At 39.0% G+C, this 11859-nt stretch overlaps 2 protein-coding genes across 5 annotated transcripts; one reads left to right on the top strand and one right to left on the bottom strand.

Annotated features, from left to right (window-relative positions):
• The first annotated feature begins 1082 nt into the window (after positions 1–1082).
• Positions 1083–7100, top strand: LOC103872361 (protein TOPLESS). 4 transcript variants are annotated; one of them, XM_009150714.3, is made up of 21 exons: positions 1083–1298; positions 1652–1789; positions 1901–2080; positions 2164–2277; positions 2362–2520; positions 2592–2769; positions 2849–2972; positions 3059–3334; positions 3412–3591; positions 3672–3745; positions 3826–4017; positions 4104–4607; positions 4692–4790; positions 5075–5221; positions 5293–5403; positions 5483–5662; positions 5745–5873; positions 5982–6077; positions 6165–6353; positions 6447–6613; positions 6703–7100. In XM_009150714.3, the coding sequence occupies exons 2-21, from the start codon at positions 1710–1712 to the stop codon at positions 6914–6916; spliced, it is 3393 nt and encodes a 1130-aa protein (XP_009148962.1). In that variant the 5' UTR covers positions 1083–1298; positions 1652–1709; the 3' UTR covers positions 6917–7100. The 4 variants fall into 4 exon arrangements, with proteins under 4 accessions (XP_009148962.1, XP_033130017.1, XP_009148963.1 ...); XM_009150715.3 differs by having other exon boundaries at positions 1118–1302; XM_009150717.3 differs by lacking the exon at positions 1083–1298 and adding an exon at positions 1416–1540.
• A 19-nt stretch (positions 7101–7119) lies between these two features.
• On the bottom strand, positions 7120–11079 carry LOC103872360 (F-box/LRR-repeat protein 14). Its single transcript, XM_009150713.3, has 16 exons — positions 10821–11079; positions 10324–10546; positions 10093–10221; positions 9810–10017; positions 9547–9693; positions 9299–9373; positions 9153–9224; positions 8956–9030; positions 8797–8868; positions 8638–8709; positions 8460–8531; positions 8315–8386; positions 8093–8236; positions 7913–7984; positions 7690–7836; positions 7120–7601 (listed from the first exon to the last, which is right to left on the bottom strand). Exons 2-16 carry the CDS (start codon positions 10516–10518, stop codon positions 7417–7419), a joined length of 1737 nt encoding a protein of 578 aa, XP_009148961.1. The 5' UTR covers positions 10519–10546; positions 10821–11079; the 3' UTR covers positions 7120–7416.
• Between the last annotated feature and the right edge of the window lie 780 nt (positions 11080–11859).

Genomic DNA, 11859 nt, shown 5'->3' with positions numbered 1-11859 from the left:
CTTTTGTTTGATAATAGTTGGGCCTGTTTCTGTGGCATCTTTTGTAGTTTTTTATCTTTGGTAATAATATACTTTTAGATGGAAAAAAAAAAAAAAAGGTCCCTCTTGTACTTCCTCTGCCATTTTGTAAAGTTGAAAACCGTGGTGGTCCACCTCATTTCCATCTACCGGCTCCTAAAAGCAAAAATTTAATTAAATAATATATTATAAAGTAGTATAAAGTTTGTATTTATATACGGTGTGGTCAAGCGGTAAAGCGTTAAAATTTGTGTAATTCTTTCTCGAACAATAATAGTCAACAAAAATAAGAACTACAGTCCATATCTTCTAGTTGGGTTTATGGAAATGTACACAACCAATCATACACTAAGTTTACCCGTATTGAAAACGTTAAAAAGAATAATTTGATAGAAAAAATCATAATAACGTTCATATTAATCAAACATGTTGCTCGACAAAAAAAAATGATCAGCAACACTAAAATATTTAAAGAACAAAAAATCAGTCTCGTGTTTATATGAATCTCACTGAATTATTAAACTATAGTGGGTAAATCGCCATAAACTGAGATGTATATCATTTTTAGGCAGTTAAAAAAGTGTATATCATTTTTAGGGTTTTTTTTATATTCGTATTATAGCATCTTCTTTGCGAGTTGAACATTTCTCCATCACGTGATGTTCGATGTAGTACCGCATCTCAAGAGCAATTTGGTTCAATGTCATATCCGTAAATATCAGTCAAACTCGAGGATTAGCAAGTCAAAGACATAAAGCTTTGTCGTGCCACGAGGGATCTGAGACAAGCCTGACACATTGAATAAAACTCTAGCCGTTAGATCGCGGTCCTCCGCGCTTTCGTACGAGATCGACGTAAGTGTAAAACCATCGTGATGTAGAGGATCACCCCTCTTTAAAGGTACAGCTGGCAACTAATATTCCGAGCTGATAGCGTCGAGAAATGTAGCCGATTAACTCCTAGGGATAAGCTGTTCTACTTATCACTCCTGCTTATCGCAGTTAGCTTTTCTTCGAGTGATAGCTTGGCTTACTTATTAGCATCCAATTATCTGTCACCTTCTCTTATTAAAATCTCCACTTCTGCAAGTTTTAATGTCCGTATATAAATATTGAAGAGAGAGAAAATCCCATCTCTAGATAGATAGAAAAAAGAAGCTTTGTTCGGTGAGAGAAAAAAAAAAGAGTCCAAAAAAACCAATCCATCATCTGTTTCGTCTGTGGAGAGAGAGAAACGTTGGTCTTCTTCTTCATCAACATCGATCTCTTTCTACTTTTATGGTAAGTAAGTTTCACGCTTCTACCTTTGCCTCTGTTAATGGAATCTAGCTGTTTTGATTTTTCAGAATAATTTTTTTTATTAAATCCTTTTGCCATAGCTTTTCTGGGTTTTGGCTTTTCTTTTTTTCTCTCTTTCCTTTTTGATAATTATTTTGCTTTTTTTTCATGCAGTAAAAAAATTCTCTTTTTAAGCTATTGAAGACCTGATTTTTCGTTATGTATGGATAATTATTCAGATATAGGTTCGATTTCTAGTTAAAAGTATTGATTTAAAAAAAATATAAAACTCGAAAACCCAGGTTATAGCTCATTTCCGCCGTTTATGTTTATAGTCAACATTATAAAATTTGCAGATCTGGTGATAGTCTAGGCGGTTCTTGTGCATCTGAGTTGAAAAAGTCCGAGAGAAACATGTCTTCTCTTAGTAGAGAGCTCGTGTTCCTGATCTTACAGTTTCTAGATGAGGAGAAGTTTAAAGAGACTGTTCACAAGTAAGTACTTGTTTGTCTCCGTAGATTTCATCACACGCGCCCACTTCGATCTATTAATGCTCATTTCTTTTTTTTTTTTGTAATTTTTGTTGTTGTTGTTGTCATGTTAAGGCTTGAACAAGAATCTGGATTTTTCTTCAACATGAAGTATTTTGAGGATGAGGTGCATAATGGGAACTGGGATGAGGTTGAGAAGTATCTCTCTGGTTTCACAAAAGTTGATGATAATAGATACTCTATGAAGATATTCTTCGAGATTAGAAAGCAGAAGTATCTCGAGGCTTTGGATAAGTAAGTTGTGATGGATGGAGCTTTGTTATAACAAAAGATGAAAGGTTTTGATTTGTGATTTTTTTTGTTTTTGTGGTTCCTAGGCATGATCGTCCCAAGGCGGTGGAAATATTAGTGAAGGATTTGAAAGTGTTTTCAACTTTTAACGAGGAGCTTTTCAAAGAAATAACTCAGCTCTTGACGTTAGAGAACTTCAGGTAACAGTTATATTTGATTAATGCAGTCTAAAGGTAGTGTGGTAAGTGCAAAAGACAGAGGATTAAAGTGTTTCAACTTTTTAGGGAGAATGAACAGTTATCCAAATATGGAGACACCAAGTCAGCAAGATCAATCATGTTGGTGGAACTCAAGAAGTTGATTGAGGCTAATCCCTTGTTCCGTGATAAGTTGCAGTTTCCTACTCTTAGAAACTCAAGGCTCAGGACTCTGATCAACCAGAGGTTAGCTTCTGCTTTGTTTTATTCACTCCATAGTTATTAGCATTAACTCATTCCTCCTTTTGTTGATGCAGCTTGAATTGGCAACACCAGCTCTGTAAAAACCCAAGGCCAAATCCGGATATAAAGACACTTTTTGTGGATCATTCGTGTGGCCCTCCAAATGGTGCACGAGCTCCATCTCCTGTGAACAATCCATTGCTTGGAGGGATACCAAAAGCTGGAGGGTTTCCTCCTTTGGGTGCACATGGGGTAAGTTACTCTTATCTTTTTTATTTTATTTTAAGTTTTACATGAGTCCAAGTGTTTGAATCTCCCTCTATGTCTCCAGCCATTTCAACCAACGGCCTCACCTGTTCCAACTCCTCTTGCTGGTTGGATGTCTAGTCCATCTTCTGTCCCACACCCAGCTGTCTCTGCTGGTCCCATTGCTCTTGGTGGTCCATCTATCTCAGGTACTACGTGTTTCTTTCATTTAAACTGTCTGTGTGTGATCTATGCAATGTGCTTACAGTGTAGCTCCTTTCTTTTTTTGGTACAGCGGCATTGAAGCATCCGAGAACTCCTCCAACTGCTTTAGACTACCCATCAGCAGACTCTGAGCATGTCTCAAAAAGAACAAGGCCTATGGGAATCTCTGACGAGGTGAGTCTAGGTGTGAACATGTTGCCAATGTCTTTTCCAGGGCAGGCACATGGTCACAGCCCGGCTTTCAAAGCACCTGATGACTTGCCCAAGACAGTTGCACGAACCTTGACTCAGGGCTCATCTCCCATGAGCATGGACTTCCACCCAATTAAACAGACACTGCTTCTAGGTTCTGTTTCTTGCTCTATCCATGTACTAATAATCATAATCAGACATGTTCTAAATTCGATTACATCCTTGTACCAGTTGGTACAAATGTAGGAGATATAGGGCTGTGGGAAGTTGGTTCTCGAGAAAGATTAGTGCAGAAGACCTTCAAAGTCTGGGATATAAGCAAATGTTCAATGCCCTTACAGGCTGCTCTGGTGAAAGAGCCTGTCGTATCTGTCAACCGTGTGATATGGAGTCCTGACGGTTCCTTGTTCGGTAAAGAAATTCACCTTTTAAACTCATATGTGCGCAAGAATGCAACTATATAACTCTGCCCATATGTTCTTGGAATGCAGGAGTTGCTTACTCGAGACATATTGTACAACTATACTCTTATCATGGTGGTGAAGACATGAGGCAACACCTTGAGGTCTCATAACATTTACAAGCCTCTCTTTTTATGACATTCTTTCTGTGGAGATTGTCTTGTAATATTGTGATTGTTTTCAGATTGATGCTCATGTTGGTGGTGTGAATGATATTTCCTTCTCAACTCCAAACAAGCAACTGTGTGTGATAACTTGTGGTGATGACAAAACCATCAAGGTCTGGGACGCGGCAACTGGTGTCAAAAGACATACTTTTGAAGGCCATGAAGCTCCTGTTTACTCCATCTGTCCTCACTACAAAGAAAACATTCAGGTAAGCTTAGCTAAACCCATTGATCTCCCTCCCTTTCCCTTTATGTTCTACTTTTCTGATGTTTTGTTTTCTTTCCTGTCTTCAAGTTCATATTCTCGACAGCTCTAGATGGGAAAATCAAGGCATGGTTGTATGATAACATGGGTTCTAGAGTTGACTATGACGCACCTGGTCGCTGGTGTACTACAATGGCCTATAGTGCAGATGGAACTAGGCTGTTCTCTTGTGGGACGAGTAAAGATGGAGAGTCTTACATAGTTGAGTGGAACGAAAGCGAAGGAGCTGTTAAAAGAACTTACCAAGGCTTCCACAAGCGTTCCCTCGGCGTTGTGCAGTTTGATACGACTAAAAACCGTTACCTAGCTGCGGGCGATGACTTCTCCATCAAGTTCTGGGATATGGACAATGTGCAGCTTTTGACTGCCATTGATGGCGATGGAGGTCTTCAGGCAAGCCCGCGTATCCGGTTTAACAAGGAAGGCTCTCTCTTGGCCGTGTCTGGAAACGAGAATGTGATTAAGGTTATGGCGAACTCGGATGGTTTAAGACTGTTGCACACCTTTGAGAATGTTTCATCTGAATCCTCCAAGGTACTTAAACTCTAAACTAAGCTTTATATCACTTATTATGCGCTATTGAAAGTTTCTTCAACACTTCAATTTCTACATTTGCAGCCTGCAATAAGTAGCCTTGCAGCAGCAGCAGCCGCAGCTGCTGCTACGAGTGCTGGACTCACAGATCGACCAGCCAATGTAGTTTCCATCCAAGGAATGGTAATAAATACTCTCTCCCTTCCACGAAGATAGTAGTTTTGTGTTTTCAACGTAACTTTATAGATTCTTTATTTATTTTGCTTATAGTACTACATATAATGTTTTCTGTTTTATAAATTATGTATTATAGTAAGGTTACTTTCGTATTGTAACTGTATTTTAAAAGTGTGAAAACTCTAAAATTACAATCTTCTTGAAATGGAGGGAGTATTAGTTTTCTTTGTTCTTTTTACTCATTTCTATTTTTATCTTACCATCACTCATCATCACTTTGCACTTTGTAGAATGGAGATTCGAGGAACATGGTAGATGTGAAGCCAGTGATTACAGAAGAACCAAATGATAAGTCTAAGATATGGAAGCTTACTGAAGTCAGCGAGCCTTCTCAATGCAGGTCACTGAGACTCCCTGAGAATCTGAGAGTTGCGAAGGTACATAAATAATATACATTTTCTGATCATATATATATAAGTTCTGATGATAAACTGTTAACCTTTTGCAGATATCAAGATTGATTTTCACGAATTCAGGAAACGCTATACTGGCCTTGGCATCAAACGCTATTCATCTTCTATGGAAATGGCAGAGGAATGACCGCAACGCAACTGGAAAGGTGCAAAACTGAGTCTCTCACTTGCTTGGTCAAAATAATGATAAAACTTAATGTCTCTACATCTCTCGGTTTCTTGTAGGCGACAGCTTCTTTACCGCCTCAGCAATGGCAACCAGCAAGTGGGATCCTCATGACTAACGACGCTGCTGAAAACAATCCTGAAGAAGCTGTACCTTGTTTTGCTTTATCCAAGAATGATTCATATGTGATGTCAGCCTCTGGAGGAAAGATCTCCTTGTTTAACATGATGACCTTTAAGGTAATGGTGACACACATATGGTTAAGGTTTGATGTTTTGTGTATGCAGTTTTGACTGAATGTTCTTGGTTTATAATTTGCAGACGATGGCTACTTTCATGCCACCACCACCTGCTGCAACTTTTCTTGCTTTCCACCCTCAAGACAACAACATCATTGCTATTGGAATGGATGATAGTACTATTCAGATTTATAACGTCCGTGTTGATGAGGTATTGAATGGAGGGAGAGCCCTTGATAACAGTTTTGATAAGAAGAAGCAGTGTTTTGTGTTGTTTGTTGGTATGATGGTCAATATGTTTCCTTGATTGCTTGTGCAGGTGAAGAGTAAGCTTAAAGGTCATTCAAAGAGAATAACTGGTCTTGCCTTCTCCAATGTGTTAAACGTGCTGGTTTCTTCTGGAGCAGATGCTCAGGTTCCCGCCTTAATACCATTCTCTTTTGTTGATAACCAATGAGATGATCAAAAGATTTGATTTAACCTTTTTTTTTTGTTGTTACAGCTTTGTGTTTGGAACACAGATGGATGGGAGAAGCAAAGAAGCAAGGTTCTTCCACTTCCACAGGGAAGACCAAACACTGCACCTTCGGATACGCGTGTTCAGTTCCACCAAGATCAAGCTCACTTCCTCGTGGTGCACGAGACACAGCTTGCTATTTACGAAACAACCAAGCTCGAATGCATGAAACAGGTACTTCAGTTATAGCCTCCTTTCCTCACTCTTTTCTCTCCAAGATCTACAATGTATTGCATTTTGATTAATGATTGTATTGACTTCTTTCAGTGGCCAGTGAGAGAATCATCAGCTCCGATCACTCATGCCACGTTCTCATGTGATAGCCAACTGGTCTATGCGAGTTTTATGGATGCAACTATCTGTGTGTTTAGCTCTGCAAATCTAAGGTTGCGTTGCCGAGTCAACCCTTCTGCGTATCTACCAGCTAGTCTCAGGTAAGCAACAGAGTGATTTTTCTTTCAAAAAGGATCTTGCAAGAGAATAGGGCAATCTTGATGAAGCTTTTGCTTGTTCATGTGTGCAGCAACTCGAACGTACATCCACTGGTGATTGCGGCACATCCGCAAGAACCAAACATGTTTGCTGTTGGACTCTCAGACGGAGGAGTTCATATATTCGAACCTGTTGAGTCTGAAGGTAAATGGGGAGTGGCTCCACCTGCCGAGAACGGGTCAGCAAGCGGTGCAGCGGCTGCACCATCTGTTGGAGCCTCTGCCTCTGATCAGCCACAGAGATGATCTGATCCAGAGTCGCCTACCTCCCAGACTCTTTTCTTTCTAAAAGTCTTTCTTTATTTGTTTTTGGTAGAAAGACTTGTGACCCAAGGATTCTGACATGTTTTAGATGTAACATATTGTTTCACAGTAATTCAGTAGCGAAGTTGTTTCTCTCCTTTCCTTATCTGAGCTTAAACCTTTCCAAGATTTTCTTTCTTGCCAGGGAAAAATAAATTTAAAATTATATAAGAATACAAACGATGTTTCAGATCTTTACATACATTTACAAGACCAATCAGTTCACTTCAGTAAATAAGCTGACAACATAGAAGAGCAACGAAGACTCTTTTGTCCAAACCATAGCTTGTAAAAGCTTTATTTACAGTTTCTTCTGCAATTAAATCGAAGAAGAGCATTTGTTTTGGACGCCATGTATATACAAGGAAGACAGGTGACTTTGTCTGAAACCATAAGAGATCGATCTATTTACAGAGATAGTGAATTTGCCACTTGAAAATATTTCATTCAGGGCGGAAGGTGACCAGGTTTGGCAGATCGGTCGCCTGAAGCTTCCTGATGTCGTTAGCAGAGACCTTGCAGGACTCCAAGGTCAGAGATCTCAGGTTCTTCAATGGCTTCAGGTGACGTAGTCCTGAGTTTGATACTCGAGAGTTTGAGACGTTAAGAGACACCAATGCCGTCAACCCTGCGGTTATAACGAGATCATGGTTCAGGTTTCAAGCACATATGACTAGTCTGATGAATTCAAGAAACAACCAGTTTTGAATACTTACCAGAAATCAACTCCAGAGTTTTGTCTGTGAGGTTCGAGTTTTGAGATAGGTTGAGGAGTGTAAGGGATGAAAGATCTTTTATGTTCTTGACACCAGCATCAGTTAATCCACCACCACATATCTCAAGTGACTGTAGTTTCTTCAGGTCTGTATCAAAACAAAACAAACAAAACAGTCAGGAAACAGGAGAAGATGAGTATCTAGTTAAGCAATCAAAACTTACTTCGTAGATGATTTGTTCCAGAGTCTGTGATACGAGCACCGAAGAGATCAAGGTGAGTCAATCCAGTCAAACCTATAACAAAAAACAGACAAGACAGCTTAGCTTTTACTCTTGAGGAACATGTAACATGTTGATAGTCACAGTTTATGGACTGAAGCGAGAAGCATTGGGATGACTTACTCGTGAGCGCGGAAAGTCCAGCATCAGTGACATGACGAGCATCCAGATTCAGTGTTCGAAGAGATGTCAAACCAGATAACTTCCTTAAACCACTATCGGTTACAACAGTGAATGATAGGTTTATGCTCTCCAGGTTCGAGAGACCTATAACGTAACATAAATGCGCAAAATCAAAGAATACAAAAGATGCAAAAGGGAAAGGTCAAAGGAATAATGTTTTACCAGAGAGATGGCGAAGCCCATGGCTTCCTACTTCGGTATCAGACAACTCCAGAGATTTCAACCCAAGCATACCTAAAACCACATGAGTATATTTTGAATATGGAAGAATCCGTGATAAGAGCAAGAAAAGTAAGCAAGCAATCACCTGATAAATGCACCAGTCCTTCGTCACCAATTCTACAAGAATCCAAGTTCAAGCTCTCCAACTTTGTCAATCCTGAGAAGTATTTATTTAATCAAGTCATTTCTCAGCCACCATGAAGTGGTGAATAGAGATGAAACAAACAAATAAAAATATAATGGAAATAGGAAAGTGAGACAACCTCTGAGGTGAACCAAGCATGAGTTTGTAATATTGTTCATTCCCAAGTTCAAGATCTTCAAATTAATTAAATCTGCAAGGTGCGTGGAACAAAATCATGAACTACCCGCAGAGAACTGCAGATTTTCCGCAAAGCAAAACAAGTATGAGGAAGACTAACCAGAAAACTTTTCACACCCACTGTCTGAGAAGTTGCATCTATTCAGGTTCAAGAACATCAACTCCGTAAGAGCTATAGAAAACATAAGAGGACTCGTATTAGTTATACATTCAATTGACAGGACAATCACAGAGATAATACAAGGATGGTTATACAAACCTGTGAGTGTGTCCAGGCATGCAGCAGTAACATGACGGCACCCTTCCAAGTTCAATAAGTTAAGCTTGTTTAGCCCTGAACCAAGAGTGTGTGAATAAACGATTGCTTAGACGATCCAACTAAGGGTACGCCGAGAAGATGTGAGACAAATGTTGAAAACAGGAGTAAAGATAATCAAAACCGACCAATTCAAGTACCTTTAAGGTAGCTGATACCAAAATCGGTAATCCTACTACAACAAATCTGTAAGCTCCTCAGATTTGTAAGCTCTGTAAGCAAGAAATAAATAAGCACACAGTACAAAAAAAAAAATATGTGAAGGAGAGGCGCATGTTCTTGTTACTTGAGATAGGCTCCATGTCTGCATCCGTTATGCAGTTACACCACTTTATGTTCAAGGACTCTAATTTGGTTAAATCTGGAAAAGATAAGAAAATTTCAGAAAAGCTAAAGAAGATTGAAGAAAAGACATTGCTTAGTCAAGTGGAATCATAAACCACCTGGCTTTGGATTAGTCCATCAGTGTGTACATAACATGTAGAGCTCTCAATAACAAGAAATGAAAAAAAAAAAAACATGTAACTATTTTACCTCGCAGGTGAACGAGCCCACCGTGAATCCCAGGACACTTCTCAAGATCTAGTTTCTTCATGTTAACCAAGTTGGAAAAGGCACGCATGCCTTGTGCTGTGATTGCAGCGTTTCTTCTGAAGCTCAGGCTTGTCAAGTTTGAGAGTCCTGAAATTGTGTACCCATAGTCATCATTCAACTTTAAGGAAGCATCCAAATATAGAGTACAAGGATAATATAACACACTGCTGCGTAGATATCAGCTGAAAATGAGGAAAGTTTACCGCTAAGATGATCCAGACCGCGGTTTGATATCTGATCACAGAAGTTAAAGTTCAAGGACTCCAGGCTCTTGCAACCTTTTAAAGAAACCAGGCCAGAGTCCGTGATATCAGACCCCGAGAAATCCACAGAAAGCAGTGATGTACTTTGCGAGGAGATGACATCCATCCAGTCATCATTAACTCCAGGGTACTCTCCCAAGTTCAGATCCTGTTTTCCCAAAGACACTAATATGAGATGAGCATGAAGAGGAATCGTAACAAGAGAAAAAGCTAATGACTTAACCTGGATGGCACAGTCTCGAAATGCCTCGAGAGACTTTAAACTCAACCGTTGGGAACACACCAGCTCATCAAATATCTGCTGACTTATATCTCTAGGCAGGTCTGAGAATGTGGTGTATTTATCTATGTCCTGTGATGACAACAAAGTTGAAACATTCCGTTATTGAATTAAAAAAAAAAAAATCAAAGTTACAGCCTGACTAGTATAAAATAAACAAAACAATATATAAACCTCTTGTATCTTGCGGACACAGAGCTCCAAAAGCGAAGGGCATTCTCCATTAGACCGTTTAACACCAGAGCCTGACCTAGAGAGCGAAGTAGCCAACCATTTCGAACTCGAACTCTTGCTATATTTTCCACAGGCGCCTCTGTTTAAAATATCCTCAACGTGTTGATCTCTCTTCCTTGAGCAAGCTCCTCCCATGATGAAGTAACCCAACCTTCTTTATAAACTGAAACAGAGTATGCAAAAAATTAGCTTATAACAGATCGTGACAGAAACAATGATCTAACAGATAAGATAAGTGTGAATCACACATACACTACAAGGAAAGGGTCTAAAATTAAAACCCAGAAACATAAAAGTATACATAGTTCAGACACGGTCACATCAAAGTAGAAGACTTTTAGTAAAGCATAATAACCAAAGAAAGTAAAGGGGAAGCAGTATAAAGAAACTGTTCACAATAAAAAACAGTTTGCTCTGGTAAGGTTGATCGGTTTTACCTAATCATGGCGGAGGTCGATCGCAGATTGTTTTGTGTGTTCGGATGAAGCTTTGTGAGGGTTTAACAGTGCCTTTCTCTTTTGATCAAACGTTTTGTTTTTGTTGTGGTGATGATATTGACGAGACGGTGAGGGGAGGAAGAAAGAGAGAGGAGTGTAGAAATGTGCAAAGTGGCCGTGAGCCGAACCTGGTTTAGAACCTTCCATCGCATGACACGTGTAAGGTGAATCACCTTTGAGGTGGTACGGAGTTAGGTTTGGGACAATCAATTGCGTTTTGAGATAAGATGGAAGAATAAAGAAGGCTGAGGGTCCCACTAGACTTGGAAATTTCAGCTTATTTATTTATTTTGTTTTCTGTTGACGAGGAGAGGTTGCTTGTTTTCAGCAAACAAAAACTATTAAAATAAAATCGATTAATAATTAACAAAAACAATAAACTCTAACTACAAATTCGTACTAGTATTTCTAGCTTTTGAATTTTTAAATTAAATTTGGATCAGCGGTAAATAATTCAGTCAGCTTATCTTCCACAGTTCTACTTGATATCAATACAATATACATTTTGCCAACAAAGACTAATTCTCAAAGCTGAAATCAGAAATTATTGTCATGGAGCTGTTTTTCATTTGTTAGTATATAACTAGATTAAGGACTATGCTTCTTCTTTACGCCTTGTATCAGGTTTTTAATGCACGCAAGGAACTATTCTGATCAAATATATTTTGTTAACACAATTGAGATTTAGTTACTTTATGGGGTTAATAGGAATCTCATTTGAGTAGGTTTCTTTTCTATAACAAGAGCACTAATCAATGATCACGGACGTTCTAAGCTACAACACTTGCAGGCTAGGCTGACTAGCATTTATCTAGAAGACTAGTGTGTGTAAGTATGTGGACTATATACTTCGTGGATTTTGTTAGTGATACACTGATACTGCATACTTACCATTCAGTTGGTTATTAAACGCTTAGATATTGTAAAAGCTTATTAAACGAGGAAAGTACCATTCAGTTGTCTGGGAAACTATAAACTC

Source organism: Brassica rapa, chromosome A06 (genome assembly GCF_000309985.2).
Source record: "Brassica rapa cultivar Chiifu-401-42 chromosome A06, CAAS_Brap_v3.01, whole genome shotgun sequence".
In the NCBI taxonomy this organism is placed as follows: domain Eukaryota; kingdom Viridiplantae; phylum Streptophyta; class Magnoliopsida; order Brassicales; family Brassicaceae; genus Brassica; species Brassica rapa.
Note: the sequence above shows the minus strand (reverse complement) of the source record. Positions and strands in the feature narration are given on the sequence as shown.